Source organism: Arachis stenosperma, chromosome 3, assembly GCF_014773155.1.
Source record: "Arachis stenosperma cultivar V10309 chromosome 3, arast.V10309.gnm1.PFL2, whole genome shotgun sequence".
NCBI classification, from domain to species: Eukaryota; Viridiplantae; Streptophyta; class Magnoliopsida; order Fabales; family Fabaceae; genus Arachis; species Arachis stenosperma.
Window position 1 is genome coordinate 157,571,556 of NC_080379.1, and position 21,066 is coordinate 157,592,621.

General features: G+C 32.1%; 2 protein-coding genes across 2 annotated transcripts; one reads left to right on the top strand and one right to left on the bottom strand.

Annotated features, from left to right (window-relative positions):
* The first annotated feature begins 9,253 nt into the window (after nucleotides 1–9,253).
* Nucleotides 9,254–12,456, top strand: LOC130966387 (uncharacterized). The gene is made up of 5 exons (XM_057891185.1): nucleotides 9,254–9,566; nucleotides 10,403–10,504; nucleotides 11,051–11,189; nucleotides 11,292–11,338; nucleotides 12,089–12,456. Exons 1-5 carry the CDS (start codon nucleotides 9,480–9,482, stop codon nucleotides 12,299–12,301), a joined length of 588 nt encoding a protein of 195 aa, XP_057747168.1. The 5' UTR covers nucleotides 9,254–9,479; the 3' UTR covers nucleotides 12,302–12,456.
* Nucleotides 12,457–13,408: 952 nt separating this feature from the next.
* Nucleotides 13,409–17,341, bottom strand: LOC130966386 (mitogen-activated protein kinase homolog MMK1). Its single transcript, XM_057891184.1, has 7 exons — nucleotides 17,213–17,341; nucleotides 16,669–16,974; nucleotides 16,361–16,490; nucleotides 15,400–15,537; nucleotides 14,953–15,285; nucleotides 14,421–14,601; nucleotides 13,409–13,842 (listed from the first exon to the last, which is right to left on the bottom strand). The coding sequence occupies exons 2-7, from the start codon at nucleotides 16,908–16,910 to the stop codon at nucleotides 13,673–13,675; spliced, it is 1,194 nt and encodes a 397-aa protein (XP_057747167.1). The 5' UTR covers nucleotides 16,911–16,974; nucleotides 17,213–17,341; the 3' UTR covers nucleotides 13,409–13,672.
* Between the last annotated feature and the right edge of the window lie 3,725 nt (nucleotides 17,342–21,066).

A 21,066-nucleotide genomic window follows, 5' to 3' on the forward strand; every position in this document is an offset into this window, starting at 1 on the left:
TCCCTGGGCTAGCTGGCAATGGGCTGTACGTCAGGGGGCAACTCCGCCAGCCTCGGGTCCTCCAGTACCTCCCGCCCCGATAGATGTCTAACACGGCAAGCCCCACGCCACCAGTCATAGTACTTCAGGGTCGGCCTCGTGTCGAACGTGTGCTGCACAGTGATTCGGCGACCGGGTTCAAACCTCTGGTGCCACATATTGTACCACTCCTTCAACTTGAGCGACCACCATACATCCTCACCTCGACCAGTACTAGTCAGGTACCTGTCAATGAAGATCGTGTGTTAGATACTTCCTTAAGTCATAATAACTGAAATCTTTTAACGAATAAGTAAATAGAAATATAGCATCAATCTCACCTATCAAGATTTACCGGGATGCCTGGTACCTGCTGCTCTCCATTGAACTGCCGTTTCACCCGATCAACATGGTGAAAACGGACGATATTGAAGCACACAATAGTGGGACGGCTGACAACCATGTCCCCCGCTCCTCCTCCTCACGAAACCATGGGGGACACGAAGCCTGTAAGGCGGGGTCATCGTAGACTCTCCATGAAAACTGAAGAGAGAAAGTTTTCAGTGTAGCACAAATACAATTATTAGAGGAAAGGTTTCGAATTATCCATATAACAATCATACTAAAGCATACAATTTCTATCTAATTATCCAAAATAAGAAACATGCGTATTTTACAACTAACCTCGTTGAAATGTAGCCAGTCAAAGGAAACCCTCCAACGTAGGACCCTGGCCTCATGCTGATCCCTGCTCTACTGCGGTAATCCAACCAACCTAACACATCGAAGGATAGCATATACGGTTCGTTAAGTAACATATCAAAAGTTTTGACAAAATTATTTAACTCAAGTACCTAAAAAGACATTTCTCAACTCGCAGCCAGCAGATACTGGTAGACGCCTCTATTTGGTGGACGCCACTAGGAAAATCTCTGATGGATCCAGGACATCAACAACGGAGTGTAGCCAGCGGTGTCCGTGATGCCCCACTAAGCCGCCAAAAATAGGGACTGATATGCCCAGGCCAGAACAGTCGAGCCCCACGAAAACGCTCTACACTTCGTAAAGTCCCGGAGCAGTGGTAGCCACCGAAGGTGCACCAGATTGTTGGACTTGTCAGTCATCAGATACCCTCCGATCAGTAACATGATATAACACTTGGCGTACTATCGGAGGGTCTCGGGATCGTCTGTTTGGGGCATCTGGCAAACACGATCCCGTAGCCACACAAGATTCAGCGTGAACGACTCCTTCCTCTGAGCCGCCTGCTATGCTACCACGGGAGGCCTGGCACCGAGGAGCTGCTCCACCAACGCCCACGTCTCTGTATGGTATCACCTACCAAAGCCACGGAGGCACTCCCTCACAGGGTTACCGTGTGCGCGTAGGCCCAGGTGGTACGCCACGTCCTGCAGGGTGATGGTGACCTCACCCCACGGGAGATGAAACGTGTGCGTTTCTGGACGCCATCGCTCCACCAGTGCCGAAATCAGGGAGTTGTCAAAAGTAAAATCCCTGAGTGGCACGGTGTCGCCGAATCCGGCCTCGGCCAAATAGGGGACGATGGCGTCCGGTGGAGGTAAAGTGTGGCTCACTCGCCGTGGCAGTAGGAGCGAGGCCTCTGATTAATGACAAGCAAAAATAATATTTAAATTATATACAATCATTTATAACTTATACATTTTTTTTTACATTTTAACAACTTAATTTTACCTTTGATAATATTTATCTCCCACAAGTCTCAAGATTAATTATTTTTATTATTACTTTTATTACAAATTAAATAACATAATACAAACAAACAAAGTCCTACATTTCTTATAAAATAAAAATAGAAAATCTTAATATTATAAACAATGTTATACTATCATGGCATTACATTTATAAACACTAACAACATAGCACTGGAATAACAGAGTTCCAAACTGATAACATTTATGTCATACGAACCTATCACAAGCGGATAGAATTCTAAATTAACCCTACAGACCTAACTCCTAACTCATATATCAACGTTCCTAGACATGACTACCATAACAATGCCAAAATCATTAAATTTAACAACCATAACAAAACTAACCTCGAAGTCGGCCGCCCCGGCGTAATGTGTCATCTCATTCAGCCTGTTTATGTCCCAGTCATTCCCCACTTAGCACGCCATCACCGCTCAGGTCACAGGTATAGTCAGAAAGAGTTAAAAGAGAGGAGAAAGATGTCAGGAAAGTGAAAATGGGGCCCGAAAGTCGGCTGTAAACGACTTCTATATATAGGAGCGTACGGGTCATAACTCGTTTACACTGTAAACGAAATATACACGTGTCATACTTACATGTCATATCTCGTTTACAGTGTAAAGGAGATACATGCATTGCCATCTCGTTTACACTGTAAACAAAATATGACAGGGAAATTTATTTCGGTAATTTCTCTAAAAATTATTTATTTTAATAAATATTACATTTATTTTATTTATAAAAAAATCCATTTTACATTATATTTTTTATAATTTAGATCTATTAAAAATTCATATAATTTATTACAATTTAAATTAATTATAAATTGAATTGGATCATATGTCTCTTTTGAGAGAGATTTTTCAGGTTTAGGTTTCATGACGAGAGCTAAGAAGCTTTGATAATTGATCTATTGTGATTCGTGTATTGGATAAGATATTGTGTGTTTGTTTACGAAAGGGATAAGTATTGTTTTGGTTTCTAATATTGAGGGTCAAAATCGAAATCGTTTTAATTTTAAAATCGTTCTTAATATTGCATTTCATTTTAAAATCGCCCTTACTAATTATTTTTTTGTAAATGACAAAATACCCTTTTTTTATAAATAATCATTTTTTGTAAAAAAATTATAAAATTAAAAAGAAAAGAAAAGAAAAGAAAAGACACAAGGAGAGGGGAGAAAGGGAAAGGACGGGGGGAGGAGAGGGGGAAGGGGAAGGGGAAGGGGAAGGGGGGAGGGGGACGGCACCGGCGAAGCTTGGAGCTGCCGTTGCCGTCCCCGTCGCGAGCCAAGGAGAGAGTTTCTGCTTCTGCACCGCTGCTCCTCACTGCCACGTTTTTGCCACTGTTCTTCGTCACCTCGCCGCTTCTGCTTCTTGCTTCGGTCTCTGTTTCTGCTTCGTCTTTTACTTCTTGATTCTGCCTCTACTTTCTGCTTCTACTTGAGCTTCTGCTTTTGCTTCTTCTGGGTCTGTTTCTGCTTCTACTTCTAATCTGATTTTGATTTGTTATTTTCTGATTTTATCGTTGTTGTGTGTTGATTTGGTTGTTGAATTTGATACTGTTATTTATGGATTTGAATAATATTTTAGTTGTTAGTGTTGTTGAATCTAATTATTAATTGTTGTTGAATCTGATTATCATAATCCCTAATTTCCTAATTTTTATTGTTGGTTTTATTCTTGTTTTTATTTCTGAATTTTTGAATTGCTGTTACTTGTTTGTAGATTTCTAAATTTCTAGATTTCTGTTCTTATTCTTATTGTTGGTTTTGTTCTTGTTCGGATCTCCCTAATATGTTTTTATTTCTTGTTCTTGTTCTTGTTTTTTATTTCCCTAATAAAAGAGTAGCTAGGAGAATTATAGTGACATGTTTTCCCTCTATGGGATGCTTGCCAGTTGCCACCAATGGTGACAATAAACAGCTTCTTCCCATGCCCAAATTGGTTAAAACGTTTGTGTAATCTAAAACAGAATCAACAATGTGAAGCCTACAACACCAAGCTTAGCTCCAAAGTTCACTCACTTGAAGCCACACTAAAGGGTTCTAAGATTGCCTTCTTTGACATTTACTCACTCCTTTTGGATAAGGTGCAAAGTCCTTCTTATTTCTTATTCTTGTTCTTGTTTTTTATTTTCCTAAATTTATAGATTTTTTATTTTTGTAATTAAAGATGAATTTAAATAATTTTAATTCTTGTAATTAAATTTTGTTAACTGTATTTAAAAGTTTAAAATTTTGAGTTTTGTTAATGAAAGTTCTTCTTGAAGAAAAAGAACAAGAAAATTTGTTCTCCTAGAAAAAAAAGAACAAGAATGAAATGGTGAGAAAAGAGTATTTTTGTCATTTAAAAAAAATTATTAGAAAAGACGGTTTTAAAATAAAATGCAACATTAAAGACGATTCTAAATAAAAAATTCCATCAAGAATGATTTCGATTCCGACCCTCAACGTTAGGAACAAAAACAATACTTATTCCTCTACGAAAAAATTAACTAGTTTTTAGAAAATAACAACAATTCAAATAACTACAAGCTGCATTATAATCTCTTATTTCCTATAAATTTTAAATTTAAATAAATTCATCCCATCATAATAAATTAAATTATACCAAATTTTAAAATAAATTTAAATTGATATTTTTTAATAAAATTTAATTAAATTAATAAATAAAAATTAAATAAATACTATTTAAATCATAATAAATAATACCAATCCTACGAAAATCTATTCAATTTGATTTAAATAGTACAATCAAGAATGGATCCAAAATTTAAATAATACAGTCAAAAATAGATTCAAAAATCTAAAATTAAAATATTATATAATTAAATATAATGTCATATATTTAATAATAATATAATTATAATTAGTTTTCTTAATTAAAAAAATTAATAAATACTTATTAAATAAAAAAATTATATCAGTTTTTATAATTTTTAATAGATTTAAATTTAATAAAAAAATAAAATTATCTATTTTTAAATATTTTATTAATTAATTTATTTTATTAAGTATTCATGTAACAATGGATTATATTTTTATATTTTATATCATTAAAAAATATGATACAAAATAATATAAATTAATTGTGCTAATAATTTTGTTATATGAATTTAAAATATATTAAAATATTTTTATATAATAATAGCGGTAAAAATTAATAAAAAATAATAAAAAAGAAATAACTAAATAAAATTAAAAAAATAATATTATTATAAATAATATTAAAATATTTTTTATATGATTATAGATGTTAAAATTAATTTAAAAATATATAAAAAAACTTTAAAGCAAATAAAAAATACAAATAATATAAATGTATGCAGAAAAATTTAAACCTTAATATATAAAAAATATTAATTTTTTTTATTATCACTACACTATTAAATTTTATTCTATATAATGCATCTTTTAGTATATGAGTTTAAAATTTATTGTGAGAGCAAAGCCATTACTTAACCCTCTTTGAGTTTGTCCTTGAGTACAGTATACCATTTTATTATTTGATTCAAATTATACTATAAATATTTTTTATTATTTTAAAAAAATTATATTGTTATATTTATAAATATCCATATTTCGTTTATAAATATAGTCCTCAAAATTTTAAATATATATTATTTGCACCCCAAATAAGTTTTAAAAAATATAACTTTTACTTTTATTTTCCAGTGTAAATGAAAAATATGTATATTATACTCGTTTATACCATAAATAAAATACGTAACATAATTTAAAAATATAAATACTCCTCAAATGATATATATTGATAAATAAAATATTTAATTTGTTTATTTATTAAAAAATCCCACTTGTTTTTGTAACAGAGTCTCAGATATGGGACATTGGCATGTTTGATATGTGTTTAATTTAAAATGAACTTTACTGACCCATCATCCAAGTATAGCAATATGTTGCTTCTGGATTTGCACATTTTTTGAAACGAAGGTCTCTATTGGCTCTATTTGGTTAATTAATCACAGTAATTTAGTGTCACTGATTTCCGTCACAATTATTCTTAAACTTTAAACCTAGTCGGCGTAAAAATGGCAATATTTTTATCGCATCAGTTTACGCGTTAGAATTAGGATATAAGTTTACAGTTTATACAATACAAAGGAAAAAGAATAATATAGTGACGAACACATAGTAAAATTAAATAATAAAAATATAACAAATATAAATAATACCCTAAATATTTTCATAATGTAAGAATAAGAACTATGCTTCAAACATTATTCTGTGAGAAAAAATAAAGCTTTCAAACCATCACACTCATGTTATGGTTGTAACAGTCTGAATAGAAAAAGAAATGGATTTTGTCGATTTTATTTTAATTAAGAGTATAAAGTATATTTTTTAACTCTAATAAATTTTTTCTATACTTTTTTGTCGTTCTATTTATGAAATGTATAATAAAAAAAATATATTTTATACTTTAAAGTGAAAAAAAAAATTAAGAGAATGCACTTTCAATAAAAAAAACTATTTTAGTCCTTCATAATTGTTAGTTATTACCTTCTCCTGATTGTAACTATTTTAATAGAAAACTAGCATTTTATGTACCCGTAATATTATTAAGGGAATATAAATCTTTTAAAATTATATCAGTTTTGATATTATAGATTATGACATGAAAAATTTATAACATTAAATTATTTTTATAAAATGATCATAAGGGACAAAAGTCCCTGTCGGTTATAAAGACCAGAGTCTTAAACAAAATTAAATAATAAATTTTTTAGTTATTATTTTGAAATGAAAGAGTTTAATTTTTTTTACTTAATTTTAACATTCGTTATTTAAAATGTGAAAAAATTTAATGTGTATATTTTTATATTTGATTATGTATTAAATTCGTTACACAAATAAAAATAATTAATTTTTATACTTGTTATTTAAAAATAATATTTTGTCTATATATATAAAAATATAATTAGATATTAATATCAAAAAATTTATATTGATAGTTATAAAATTAACTCATTTTTTTTAAATAATTGAATCTTGATTCTAACTTTTAATCACAACATTAGTATTTTTTAAAATTATATGTAATAAATATTTAAAAGAAAAGAAGAAAAAATATATATTAAAAAGATAAATAGTAAAAATTTAAAATTAAATAAAAAATATGTATATAATAATATTTTTTATTTAAATTATATTATGTTGTTAATTTTATTTTTTGTAGAACATAAAGATAAAAAAATAGAGAATGAGAGAAAAGAGAGAGAAAGATAAAGAAGAAGAATGAGAGATGGAGTTTGTTAATTTTGGAAGTTAAGAAAAAATTTTATTTTAATTATAATAAAAATATCTGGTAATACATTTTGATTTGTTAAATTATTAATATAAAATATGAATTATAAATTATATATAGAGTGGGAATGATAGAGAAAAATAAAAAGAGAGAGGTAGATAAGAAAATATAAGAAGGATGTCACTAATTTTAGAGAAAAATATTTTCTCTAAATTTTAATAAAAGAGTGTCATGTGACACATTTTAGTTATTAAATTAATTAGTAATATATAAATATAATATATAATATAGCTATATTCCAATTTTAGTATTTTAATTTTAATTTTAATTTAATTTAAATACAATTAGAGAATGTTATGTTGTATATTTTGATTGTCAAATTTGTAATTAGTCATTGATAATGATATATAAGAGAGATAGGGTAAGTAAAGGAACGAGAGAGATAAAAAAAAAGAAAGAAGAGAGAAGAGTTCTTTAATTTTAGAGAAAAAAATTTAATTTCAATTATAATAAAAAAATGATATGTGATACATTTTGACCTTAAAATTAGTAATATATAATATACTACAATATCATAGTCATAGAAACTGGAAAGTAATTCTTAGAAGTAAGATCGATCTACCAAGCTAACATATAATACATGATAAAAATATATTTTTTTTAATTTTTAAATTATTATTGACTATGTAGAATATTTTTTTAATGTTCTAAGTTATTAGGACATTACAAATTTTTATAGTACTTCTAACATCTTTTAAACCATTTTTTTAATTATTTTGTATAGAATAAAATATTTTTTTGTAGTATAATTTAAATAAATTTATTAAAAAAATTTATCAAAAAATATTCATGAGCTATTAAAAATGAGCAAACGAGTATTGTATGAAATTTGAATTGATAGCTTATTAATATTTTAAAAAAGTTTTGTAATTAAATATTTTGTTAGCTTTTTTTTAATGCATGAAATAAAATATATATTTTTTAATTTTTAAATTATTAATTTTTTTATAAATTATTAATTTTTTAATAAAAAAATGGATAAAATTAATTTATGAATAATTTAAATCTGACCAATTAAAATGACTATGTGCACGTGTGTAATTTGAATTATTATTGTAGGTGTAATTCGAATTAGTAAACGTGTATGTAGTTCGAATCAGAGTGATTTGAATTACATAAAAATAAAGTTTGAATTAAAGTGATTCAAACTATATAAATATGTGTCTCTGTTTGATTCATGAACTATTTTTGTATTTAGCTAATTTATATAATTTTAAGCTTCCATTAACTTATTTCAGTGATTTGTCTTAAATAAAAGCCTTCATTTGTATAACATTAAATATAAATATAGTACGACATATGTATATAATGACGTGGATATTGAAAGTGTCGTTTTCGTGCATGAGAGAAACTCTATTTTCATGCATCGAATTGAGGAAATATTGAGCAGAAATTATTTCTCGTGTTCAGTTCGGTCCTTGTCGTTGAGAGCGCTCAGCTCTGTACGTAGCCCAGAGTTTCCTCCATAATTTATATAATATTACTATTATTTATTTTTGGACTTATGTAATATCATTTTTTCTGTCTAATAACTAGATGTTACTTTCTCCTTTCATTTGCAAAATATCCCTTTCTTTCAGTCATTTAGAAATAGAATATTTCATATTTGAGAATATTCCTTGCAATTTAACTCATGAGTGAAAAATATAAACTAGTAATACAATGGCTTGACGCCTATCATCATACATAGTAACACTACTATATAGTTTGGTACAATAATGATTTATTTATTTATAGGTGCTTCACGTGGTGTTACTATTGGGGGTAAAATGGAGACAAAACTATCATTTCATATTAATCACGAATGCCCCCACCACTATAACACAAGTAAACCCCACTTCTGTCTTCTTTTTGTTGGGCCTCTGATTCTCATTAACATCAACATATATAAATATATAATATGTACATTTTTCTTTTATTTCTCATGCAAATTTGAAAACTTTACACATGTCGTGAGATTTCATTTTTTTTTCTTAATGATTTTGGTCGAACATTTAGGTTAAGTTTTTGGTCTGAGAAAAAGGTAGCAGTTGAAGAAGCCTATTGGGCTTCGAGGTATACTTAGGCCCATAAAAGCATTGGGCCGGATCTGACGAATATGTGAGAACCCGACCCGATCATGTGGGTAATGTGATTATGTGAATCTGGAGATGGAGAAGGACAAACGAGAAAAGGAACAAAACAAAAGCCAGCTTAGCTGCGTTGCAATTTGCAAGCCATTCAGATTGGGAAGGAAGAAGAAACTGTGTCGATTCAAATCAAATTGAATCGAATCGAATCCCTATTTGTTGTTGCTGCTGGAATCGGAATCGGAATCGGTTTGAAAGTGACAAGCAACGCACATCACATGATCATACAACAGAAACAGTAGTAACAACAACAGAAATCTAAAGGGAAAACAATGGGGAAGAATCAAGCCTACAAAGCTATGCAGAGGGCCAGGCTCGGCGGCGCCTCCGCCGGCCCCGACGAGATTGAAGACGGCATGGTTTGTACCCTTCCATACCACCCATCTATTTAATTTTTCTCATTCCATTTAACCTAATCTTGCTTTTTGTGGATTTAGGGTTCTATTTTTTTTTTTTTTAAAAAAATTCAGCATGTGCTTTTGTTCCTTTTATTTACTATATGCTTTTCTGATTGTTTTTGGTGTATTCCCTAACAAAATCCTTTTCCTTATTCAAGACATTGAGTCATTTTGACCTTCATAGTTTATGCTTGGTTCTACACTCTCTAGACTCAGTTTGGTATGGTCTTATAATTAGGGAAAACATAAATAATAGGTGTGATTTTTCGTGAAAATTTCATTTTGGGATTTAGTTACTTCGGGAGGCCGCCAAACTGGTCATTAGTGCCATCAGTTTAACGGTAAATTCATTATAAGTTGTATTAAAGGTGCTGATAACGGCACGAGGTTTGGAATTTACTCCTTGTGACTAATCTATTATGATAATGGACAACTTGATAAAATATAGCTGAACTCTACTACATTGGAACAGCAGGGTCATCAATGTTGACATGGACAAACTAAACCTTTTCAGAACTAAGGAATAAAGAATTGACAGTTGATGCATATGTGTGCTGTGTACACATGGATACCTAATATTAGCAAGAATCACACAACAGTACCCTGGATTTTTTATTTTTTCCTAGTAACTTTCAATTTAATAACACTGTATTAGAAACTTTGTTGAAAGGAATGCTTCTTCCCTTGGCTCTCAGTTTTCTTATCTTTTTGTGTGTTATGGGTTTTTATGCTTTGTAATACTTGAATGTTAGATCTCTGTTTTTCTCGTGGACCTTTATTGATGAGGACAGTCGCAGGTGGATGGTTCATTTCATTCACCAGAGTGGCATGCTGCTCGTTTGGCTAGCCTTAACACTTCTCACACAATTACCTGGGAGGAGTTCAAAAAGAAACAGAAGGTAATCATTTCAGCATCTTTATTATTTAATCTTATAAAGGAAGTACAAATCTCATTTGTTTCTGGGGACTGAGGCTACCTACTTTACTTTTTTTCATCAGTGTTAGTTGAAAATAGGCCCATGAATTTTCTATGCTAATTAGTCTTTGAGCTTGCATATGCTATAACTCTTTTACCGTTTCGAATCCGTGTCAGTGGTGAGGACTGTGATAATAAGCGTGGGACTGTAATAAGATTGTATCTAGCCACTAGAAAGTTGAACTGAGGAAACCCGTGGGGCAGGTAAAGGTGAATTACTTCTCTGGCCTACTAACTGATTTGAGGGGGTCATAGGCAAAGTTTTGACTTGCTTTTATACGGTATTTCTGACCCTGACCAATAGTTCTGTTTGTGACTGTTGCTTGTTCCCCGGGGAGCTCTTCTGGATTTGCAAGTTTGTTTCTAGCATACTAGCTTGTGTCAATTTCCCAGGGCAATCACTCCATTAATTATCTTGTTTTTCTTTAATGTGTAATACATTTGATTTTATTAGAATTTAATTTAATAGGAAGAAGAAATGAGAAAAGGGGAGTTGGAAGCAGATGCAGATAGGATGATGAGAGAGTACAGAGCTCAACTAGATGCTGAAAGGGCTCGCAAACTTTCCCAAGGAAGGAACCATTCTGGTAGTAAGTCCAAACTCAAAGGTATGTGTGCTGAGGCTGCAAAAACATGGTGACTGGCATGTGTTTCTTGTATTTCTTTTCCCCACTCCCAACTTATAAACTGTTGCATGTTATCCCATGCAGTTAAGAAGGACAAAATTTCAAAGAAGCACAGCAGCAGAAAGCGAAAGGTGCTTTTTGATTTCTAAAACGTCCAGTTCTGAAATTTACTTTTCCCAGAGAAGAACTCGGTTTTTATGCTAAAATTGATGGCTTTGTTTTCAATTCGAATAGTAATGTTAGTATGCTACTATCCCCTCAAATTTCGTATCACTGCTAAGTAGTGGCTATCTCTTTCCTCTTAGTTTTCAGTAAGGTTGATATTGGACCAATTATAGTGTGTGTTTAAATTATTGGCACAACAGGCATGTTGAAAATTTGGTGAAGGCTTGTATGTGTATCTCTGTTTTGAACTTCACTTTGTTCGAAATGTTGCTGCTTCCCTTTCCCTCTAGATAACTGATAAAATGTTTGAATGGATTTGAAGTTCATTATCTCTCGGCAAACATTTCTTTTTTTAAAAAAGAATAAGTTTCTGTTAATGAAATGGATAATCATATATAATGTACTTGTAGTCTTGTACTATCATTTGCTTTACATCAATGTCTTTGCTTTAAGGTATGAAAGTGCTTTTCTGACTGAAGTGATTGATTATTTATCTCGTAGGTTTTTATTGTTAGATTTTGCAAAACAATTGTTAATTACTGTGGCATATTGTTTTTATTTATATGGGGTATGACTCGTCTATCTTATCCATACAATGAATTACTTTATTGTAGTTGTTCAAATGAATCTAGCAATGTTGAATAGGGTATATATCTGTTTACTTTTGTTATTATTTGTATATTTTATATGGCTTCTCATTGTAACTACTATTGTAGCATTCAAGAAGATCTTCATCTAGCTCCTCTTCATCATCCTCCTCATATTCTTCCAGTAGCGATGAAGAAAGAGGGTCAAGAAGATCCAAGTCCAGGTCCAAGAGATCAAAGAAGGAAAAGAAGGCAAAGTCAAGAACAAAGGATTCTGGAACTGATGATGAAGATGGTGGCCCAGTTCGCCTTTCAAAATTTTTTGGGAATGTCAAGAGTTGATAGGTGATTTATTCAATACTTGGTTGTGTATCATAAAAATTGTTCTATGCAAATAGTAAATTCTGGTCTGCTGCTTTCATGATCAACGTATTCTTTCTCTATAGATTTGTAATTGCATGTCATATTATGTATTCTCTTTCAGAGAGATTATTTTATTGTCTTGGGTTAACCTGTGAGATTGGAGTGACCATTGAGTATCAACGACCAGACATTGAAAATCTTCTGATCTATTAGGAGCATCCTTAATGAAGACAAAGTGATAAGAGGAGATCTTTCGTTTTTTTTTTCCCGGGAAGAAAATTACCTTTTTAAATATGGTAGGATTTTGTTACAAAATTAATTTACTTAAAAAAATGCTATTGTATACTAAAAATTAGTTATTATATATTTATGTATAAAATATATGTTTTGTTTTATAAATTCTAATGTGTATTTTATAATTCAACATATATTCAAGCAAGGTTGAATGAACTTTGTTGAGTTAATGAATTCTTCCCTAAGTTGAAACCAAAAGATTCTGTGTTCGTGGTAAACTGGGAATGTCACAAAAAAGAATGGTTAGTCAGAAGCTTTAAACTTCGTTTTTATCAGTTACCGTAAATTGTAGGGATCATTCTAGCAAATAAGGAAAGAGACTTGGCATGATGCTGAATATCAGTCATCGATGTTGCTGAAAGATGAATAACAAGAAAGACCCCAACAGAATAAAGTAAAACGCTTTTAGAAAAATGGATTTTTGGTTCCCAACTCACTCGTCTCTCGAGCCTCTAAAGGTCAAGCTTAAAAAGTTAAAATCCATAGAGAAATTCAACCACTGTTAAAACGGAAGCAACTGCTATTAGCGTGCGCTCTCTTCTCTTTTCCTTTCCTTTTTTCTTTATCCTGAAAGAAAAACCTAACAATGGCAAAAGGCGCCTATAAGTTCAAAATGAAGAAAATAATAATTATGACTTGTTGATCCTTGATGCAATTTTCTTACAAAAATAAAAGAAGATATAAAAACAAAAGACTTCTTTGAAAAAATGATCAAGTGGAAAAGAGTACAAAAATACATTGTTCTGCTTCAAAATACAAAACCGGCAGGAGCACAAATTTGACAAGCAAGGATTTAATGGGTGAAGCCAATGAACTGGAGAATAATATGAAGCAAAATAAGCCATCCATGATCCATACAAGGTACATTGTTATGATTGTTGTTTGTTGCAGTCTGCCAATCATGCCTCTAATCCAAAATAATTTAACTCCAACAAAGGTCATCTGGTTTCAGATGATTAAATATTTTAAAATATATATACAGAAATCTCTATTGACACAGTCACCACACATTTTCTTTAAAACCCAAAGATAATATCTTCCAAATCACTATTGACTTTACTGATATTCAGGGTTAAATGCTAGAGCCTCTCTGTATATCAGTTCTTTCATCTGCTCCTCTGTCAAAGCATGCTGCTCAAAATCAAAGTTGAAGGGGGTCATGCACACCGGTTCATCACTTATGTCATGAAGCGATGTCAGGTACGGGTGTGCCAGTGCATCTTCAACTGCAACACAAACAAAGAAAAGTTAGTGCTAGCACAACACTTGGAAGGTAAAGATAAAAAGAAACTGGGTTAAGAGCGCAGGACAAAGTTATCATAACAGAGAGACGACGTGGGAGAACATCAACTGAGTTGTTAAATAATGGTTTCCTTAAATGACTTTGTCATTCAAATCTTCTGGACAGGGAAACAGCTTATAATTTGATTTCAAATTAAACAAAGAAATAACACCTTCAGTTGGTAAAACAAAAATGAGCCTCAGTGCCTCACTAAGCATCTAAACAGAACATGCCACAATTAATCCATAGTCAAAGCCAAGCTGTAGGTTTGGGATGTGTAAACATTGATAGAAGATGTGCAAGAGAGGAAATGATATACAAACATTTGTCTAAACTCTGAAGGATACAAAGATCAATGCAAGTTTACCAATACCAAGAAGAAAGCACTTATGATGCAACATCTAGTAGTAAATTATCAAACAATGTTACTTTTAATAAGAACATTTGACGCCAAAAAGCATACAATTTTAAAGAGAGATGCATCAACCTTGTATACGAAAACCAAAGGAAATGAAAACATACCAGTAATCCTTTGTCGAGGATCAAAGGTCAACATCTTTTCAACAAGATCAATGGCTGCAGGATGGACCTGAGGAAACTTTTCTTGGAAAGATTGGCGTCGGTAAAGAGGGAGTTGCCTAATGTATCTCTTAGCATTTTCATTCAGAAATCCCAAATCAGCTTCTGATGGGGTGCCAATGAGCTGTACAGTATGAAGCATGTCAATTATATTGATTAATTGACATCAATCTAGGCTGTTGTCAAATTTAAAGTGCATAGATCAAACAAGTTTTAAAAATGAAAGATTCCAGCACAAATTCATTGATTCAGTCAAGGGGTCAGATTATAGTCAAGGATAAACATATTACTATGAAAATAAAATCTAGCTTAATTATATACTCCAGAATGACAGTGCTATGAATTTCAATTTGGTTTAATGTGTTAACCAAAAGTCTAAAAAGGTTAATCATTTCTATTTCAACCATTAAAAAGACCAATGTAGATCAATAAATGTTTAACTTCTTCAAAAATCAAAGACCTCTAAATAAGTTACCTCCATAAGTAGACGCAGTTGATGCACGTGATCTCTGCCAGGGAACAATGGTTTTCGATCCATCAGTTCCATGAAGATACAACCAACAGACCATACATCAATTGCTGCAGTATAATCGGAAGAGTTTAACAGAAGCTCTGGTGCTCGGTACCATCTTGTAACAACATATTCAGTCATGAAATCAGTCTCAGAGGTGACACGGGCCAGTCCAAAATCACAAATTTTTAAGTCGCAGTTGGCATTCAGGAGTAGGTTGCTAGGTTTCAAGTCCCTATGCAAAACATTTGCTGAATGTATGTACTTCAAACCACGGAGGATTTGATACAGAAAGTACTGCAGAAATGAAAATCTTGGTGATGAAAGTTGATATAGGATGAAGGTGAGAGAGGGAACAAGGAGATATTATTTAAAGAAATTCCAATTTTCTCTTGGCATTAAAATGTGTACCTGACAGTGCTCCTCTGACAATGCTTGATTTGAGCGAATGATTTGGTGAAGATCAGTGTCCATCAACTCATAGGCAATGTAAACATCATTGAATGCCTCCCTCTGAGGTGGTGGCACTATATCCCTTATTGCAACCACCTGAAAAACAATCGCAACGCATAAAGAATAAAAGAAATATTCATAATGCTAATTCTAAAATTATGTGAAATTTCCACTCATGAGGTTATCTGGTCACCCCCTTTCACCACCTCCTTTCCAGACACCTCCTTCCCGGATATATACGACAACCTATTTCAAACAGGGCTTTAAATCAAACAAGATTTAAACCACACGTGCTTTTGTTGTTACCGGAACCACAACTCGGCAAATGTTGGTAATCATGCAGTAAATGCGACATTCTTAACTGAATATCTAGAAAGCACATTGTTGTCACCTGGTGCCGCACGGGCAACAAATTAAATGAGAAACGCTTGTGTACATTCATTAAGACAGGGTAGTTATGGAAAGTATGGACACCGTGTTTGAGGATAAAACTCTAAGCTGTTCAATGATAACTAGAGGATATCAAACAAGAACCCGAATAAACCAATTTGGATAAAATTCTGTCGTTTACTTGTAGCCATTACCCATTAAGAGTTATTATAACTAACTAGCAGCCATTTTTGCGAAAACATGGTCATCAATGATTCTACTACTAGTAATCTAAATACCAGCCATGAAAACGATGATGTATAAACCAATTGGATCTTTCATCTTTAGTTACACATCCAGTAAGAAAAGTTGTTCTGTGAATAGCTTCAACAAGTGAAAAATTCAAAGCATCAAGTCCAGAACACATTAAGCAAGATCTAATCGACAAGCAAATCTCAAACCCGAAACATACACACCCACACCAAACAACAAACAATAAAGGGGATTCATGTAAATTCAGAGATGAAAAATAAAACTATCATTCACTCACGTTTTCATGATCCATGTGACGAAGCAGCTTGATTTCACGGAGGGTCCTCTTGGCGTCAATCTTGTTGTCAAATGCATTGGCAATCTTCTTAATGGCAACATGCTCATTCGTCTCCGAATTTAGAGCGGAACTACATACATATTACATTCACATTAACAAAACCCCATGACACAGAAATGGAAAGAAAAGATCAGATTTTTAATTTTTCCGATTTCCATTCCGAACCCAATAAGAAAGACCAATTTTTTATGGAAGGAAAGGAACAAATCAACACAAAAACGCAAACTTTAAGGGTTGGATTTGCTTACCAAACGATGCCATAAGCGCCTTTTCCGATGGGCATAATGGGGGGTTTGTATTTGGCGGTGACTTCGAATATGTTCCCAAATATGTTGTATTGGATGAACCTACCGCCGTGGCTCAGCGTCGCCGGAATATTCTCCACACCCGTGGGCGCTGCCGGCTGCTGGTGCTGCTGTTGATGGTCCTGCGGCGGAGGCGCCGCGTCGGACATGACAGCGTCAGCAGGTGGGGCAGCTCCTCCTTCCATTCCTGTCTTTCTCTCTCTTCTCTTTCTCTCTCTCTATTTAGCTTCTCCTTCTTCTGTGCTATGCCTATAAATGGGGTTTTGGTTTTTTGAGACAACAGAAAACAAAACCAAAATAAGGGTTAATAGGTAATATCCCTTATCAAATGAATTGGTTTATGTATCAAGTATATATTAAGTATATACAAAGAATAAATGTAAAAATGGAATATCATAATATTAATATGTATTGGATTTTGATGAATAAATACGCAGGATGATGCAACTGCACTTATAAAGATTGGGAGTTTGGTGTGAGTTGAAACCTGATCTTCTGTCTTGTTTTGTGTTTTTGGTCAAACAGATCTGTGATTTATCATATGCTTCTTCTTCTCTCTCTCTCTCTCTCTCTCTCTCTCTCTCTCTCTTATGTGTGATCTGCCCAAAGTTCTTCTCTTTATTGTAACGCATTGCTTAGTCCATGTGTATAACACTTCACTAATATTGTGATAGATTTTTAGCTTAAAATATTTATGATGTGCATTCAAAATGAAAAGGAAAACATTGAAGGAGCATTTTTTTTCCACTCAAGTTTATATGGTGTTTGTAATAAATGAGCAGGAACTTGTATATTTGGTTTACTAAATTAGAATAAAATTTTAAAATATTATTTAATACAAATAAGATAATTAGATAAATATGCCAGAAATATAAATCTGCTAAATATGGCTATCTTGATTTATATGTAGATTCTAAACTTTAATGACTTACTAAAATGAGCAGGAACTTGCATATTTGGTTTATTAAAATAGAATAAAATTTTAAAATATTATTTAATACAAATAAGATAATTAGATAAATATGCCCGAAATATAAATCTACTAAATATGGCTATCTTGATTTATATGCAGATTCTAAACTTTACTGGCTTACTAAAAAAAAATATCTTATTGCTTACCCAAAAGACACCTTACTAACCGTATTAAATTGTACTTCCTAGTACATTAAAAGGACAATTGCTTTGTAGTAGTTAACATAGTAAATACGTATCCTTTTTTTTTTTTCCTTTTCTTTTCTTTTGAGTTAGATAAGTACGTATCATAATTGAACGGCATTAATATCCAAAATACTGTACTAAAATAGTAAAATTAAATTTCTATCCATGTTATCGTGATTAGAAAAAATAAAAAATAGACATCTAATGTTTCATGTAGTTTATGTCTGTTTTTTTTTTTTTTTAATGCATGAAGAGAATATTATTGGCTTTGATTTACTTCATTTTGCAACATATTTATTGGCTTCAATTAAATTAGCCACAGATAAAATTAAGTACTATGCATTAATAATGGTGATGTTTTATGTCTAGACATTTTTAATAATTTAAGTTTAATTAAGTTGATATAAATCTAAAAAAAAATAAAAACACGCGTTCATCACGTGATTTTTTGTTTTTATGCTTTTTCAGCACAAAAGTTATTACAAAGAACAAATATTTTGTTATAAAATATAAATTTTTATATACAATACAGAAAATTTTATACATAACACGTAAATTTTTAAATATAACAAATTTTTGTACATAATACAATAATTTATTAATATAGTATATATAATTTTTTATGGTGTGCATTAATTTTTTTGTATTATATATCAATTTATGTGCTTATTATATTTGTTGAATATATATAGAAAAAGAAGAGGAAGAAAAAAAAAGAACGATGATGATGGATGAAGAGAAAAAAAAAAAAGAATAAATTAAACAATTAAAAAATAATAAAAGAAAACGATATCAATTATAATAACAAAAGAAGAAAAAGTAACAATGACAATAACTTTTATACTTGATTGAAGACTTAATTTAAAAAATATTTTAGACGCTTAATTTTATTGCATTAATAATAAATTTAAAATGAGTAAGTGAAATACAATTAAATAAAGCGTCATTAACTCAAATTTTATTTTTGTCACTCTCATAAAGTGAGGAGAATAGTTTTACTTCTACTAGGGACATAAATGTACTTCAGGGTAAATCTATTAGGGAATTTGGTGTCATTATTTATTAAGTTTTTTGGCGATCAACTGAATGACCATGGCACTTATATTTGTTGATAAGTTGACTAGATTTTAGTAACAGAAATATTTCAATTTCAATCATCTTGTCCTTGATTTTAAGGATTATTATTAGTCAATTTAACATATTCTTTTCTAGTGTATTTTTTTAGATTTGGCTTCAGCTACAAGACTGGCAACTCAACCATTCTTTCAAGTTTCAACGCCTCAAATGCATGCATTCAGCTTCAAATGAACAAATTATTCTTATTATTTTATATCATCTACTCCTAAATATGTAGAATTGGGAATTGCTCAAATATTTTAAAATGTTTACCACAGAAGGGAGTTCGTTTGCATTTTTTTCCAATTAAAATATTATGTTACTTTCTAATATTTAAACTAAATATTAATTTTACTTGAATTAAATTTTAATTATATTTTTAATATTTAAAATATTTTATTTTATCCAATTTTTTCTTTCAAAAAAATATTTTATCCGCTATTATTATATTCTTCTTTCTCTTATTAATTATTGTTTTGTCACTTTCACTATTAAATCACTGTACTAACCGCTATTTAGAATAAAATGATAATGGAAGAAAAAGGTGTTACATTGGGTAACCGGAGATTGATGGACTGGACTCGCGTGGTTGGCCCAATCGTCTTGGAAAGAAGGCCTTCAGGCTTTCTTCCGCGTTTGATACCTTCGTCCGACTTGTGTTCAGGGGAAAAAGGAGGTGGTACCTGCAAAGACACTCCGATGCCTAAGTCAGCAGGGGTCTAAGCGAGTTTAGAGAGTATGGAAACTTAGAGATACCTGAGGGTTGCCAGTGTACTTATAGTGGTAAACCCATAACCACCGTTGGAGTGGTTCCACCTTTTAAGGAGGATAACTGTCCCTTTATCTTAGAGAGGTTGAGGTATGACTCCTGGAAGTGGGTTGAGAGATTTTAGGGGCAGTTACTTATTTTGAATAAGTGTTATCTGCTAGCTAATCTGACTTCCGATTTCCTTTTAGTGGAGTTTGCGTAGAAACCGACCTCTTCGATGGAAGTCAGTCGCGAGCGGAAGCCAACCTTCGGATTGGGCCTCTTTATCTTATTTGGTCATGGGCCTTAGTGTTGGGTCAGGGTATAAACAGTGCCCCTACTCAAGTCCAAGCCCTTTTAGGAGTTGGGCTCGAGTATACAGCTCGGGGTTGTAGCTGACTTGCTGAAGAACCGACGTGATTTTCAGGGCCGACGTGATTTAAATTTCCTTAACCGTCGCGTCTAATCAAACGTCGCGTCTCTTAGAGGTTTGAGCATTTATACGCGGGGGCGGTTACATTGGTAACGGTGCAACTCTTAAATGGTTGTGTCGTTTTACTTTTATGCCCATAATGTGCTTATAAATACTTTTCCTCTTCTTTCCTTGTTTCGTTTCTAAAAACTTACGCACTCTGCACTAAAAGAAAGCTTCTTTTCTCTTTGATCAACTGCCTCTGATCCTTCGAAAGTAAATGTCAGTTTTTTCTCTTATTCTCTTTTACAAATGCTTTTATTTGCATGTTTTTTTTTAGAGGAGTGCTGACCGTAGGTTTAGTGATTTTGTTTTGTTGAGGATCTAACCCCAGGCCCTTTAGAGACCCTGTTTTTGATCCTTTTTTTCTTTCTCCTTTGTAGGTTTTGCGATCCTTTTCTTTTTAGGAAAAAGATGTTTTCTGTAGAATCCCTCGCTCAATGGGTAGATGTTACGGTTCTTGGGGAAGAACCCCTTGTAGATACTGACTATGTTACCAATCTTTGTACGCATCATAGGATTTGTGCTTCTGATGAGGATGAGTCGAGATATGAACTGATAGCCTCGGGTCCGGAAGACCGGGTTTGTTTTGGAAGCGCTTCTGAGGGAGACCCCCATTTTATTTTTATGTATGAGAGTTTTTTCACCCGTTTGGGCGTTCTTCTTCCTTTTTCCGACTTTGAGATGGCCATTTTATCTCATTGCCGGATAGCCCCTACCCAACTTCACCCCAACTCTTGGGGTTTTTTGAAAATTTATCAATTCATCAGCCATGCACTAGATTTTTCGACTTCTTTGAGAATTTTCTTCTTTCTCTTTCACATGACCAAGCCCTTTAGTAGGCAAA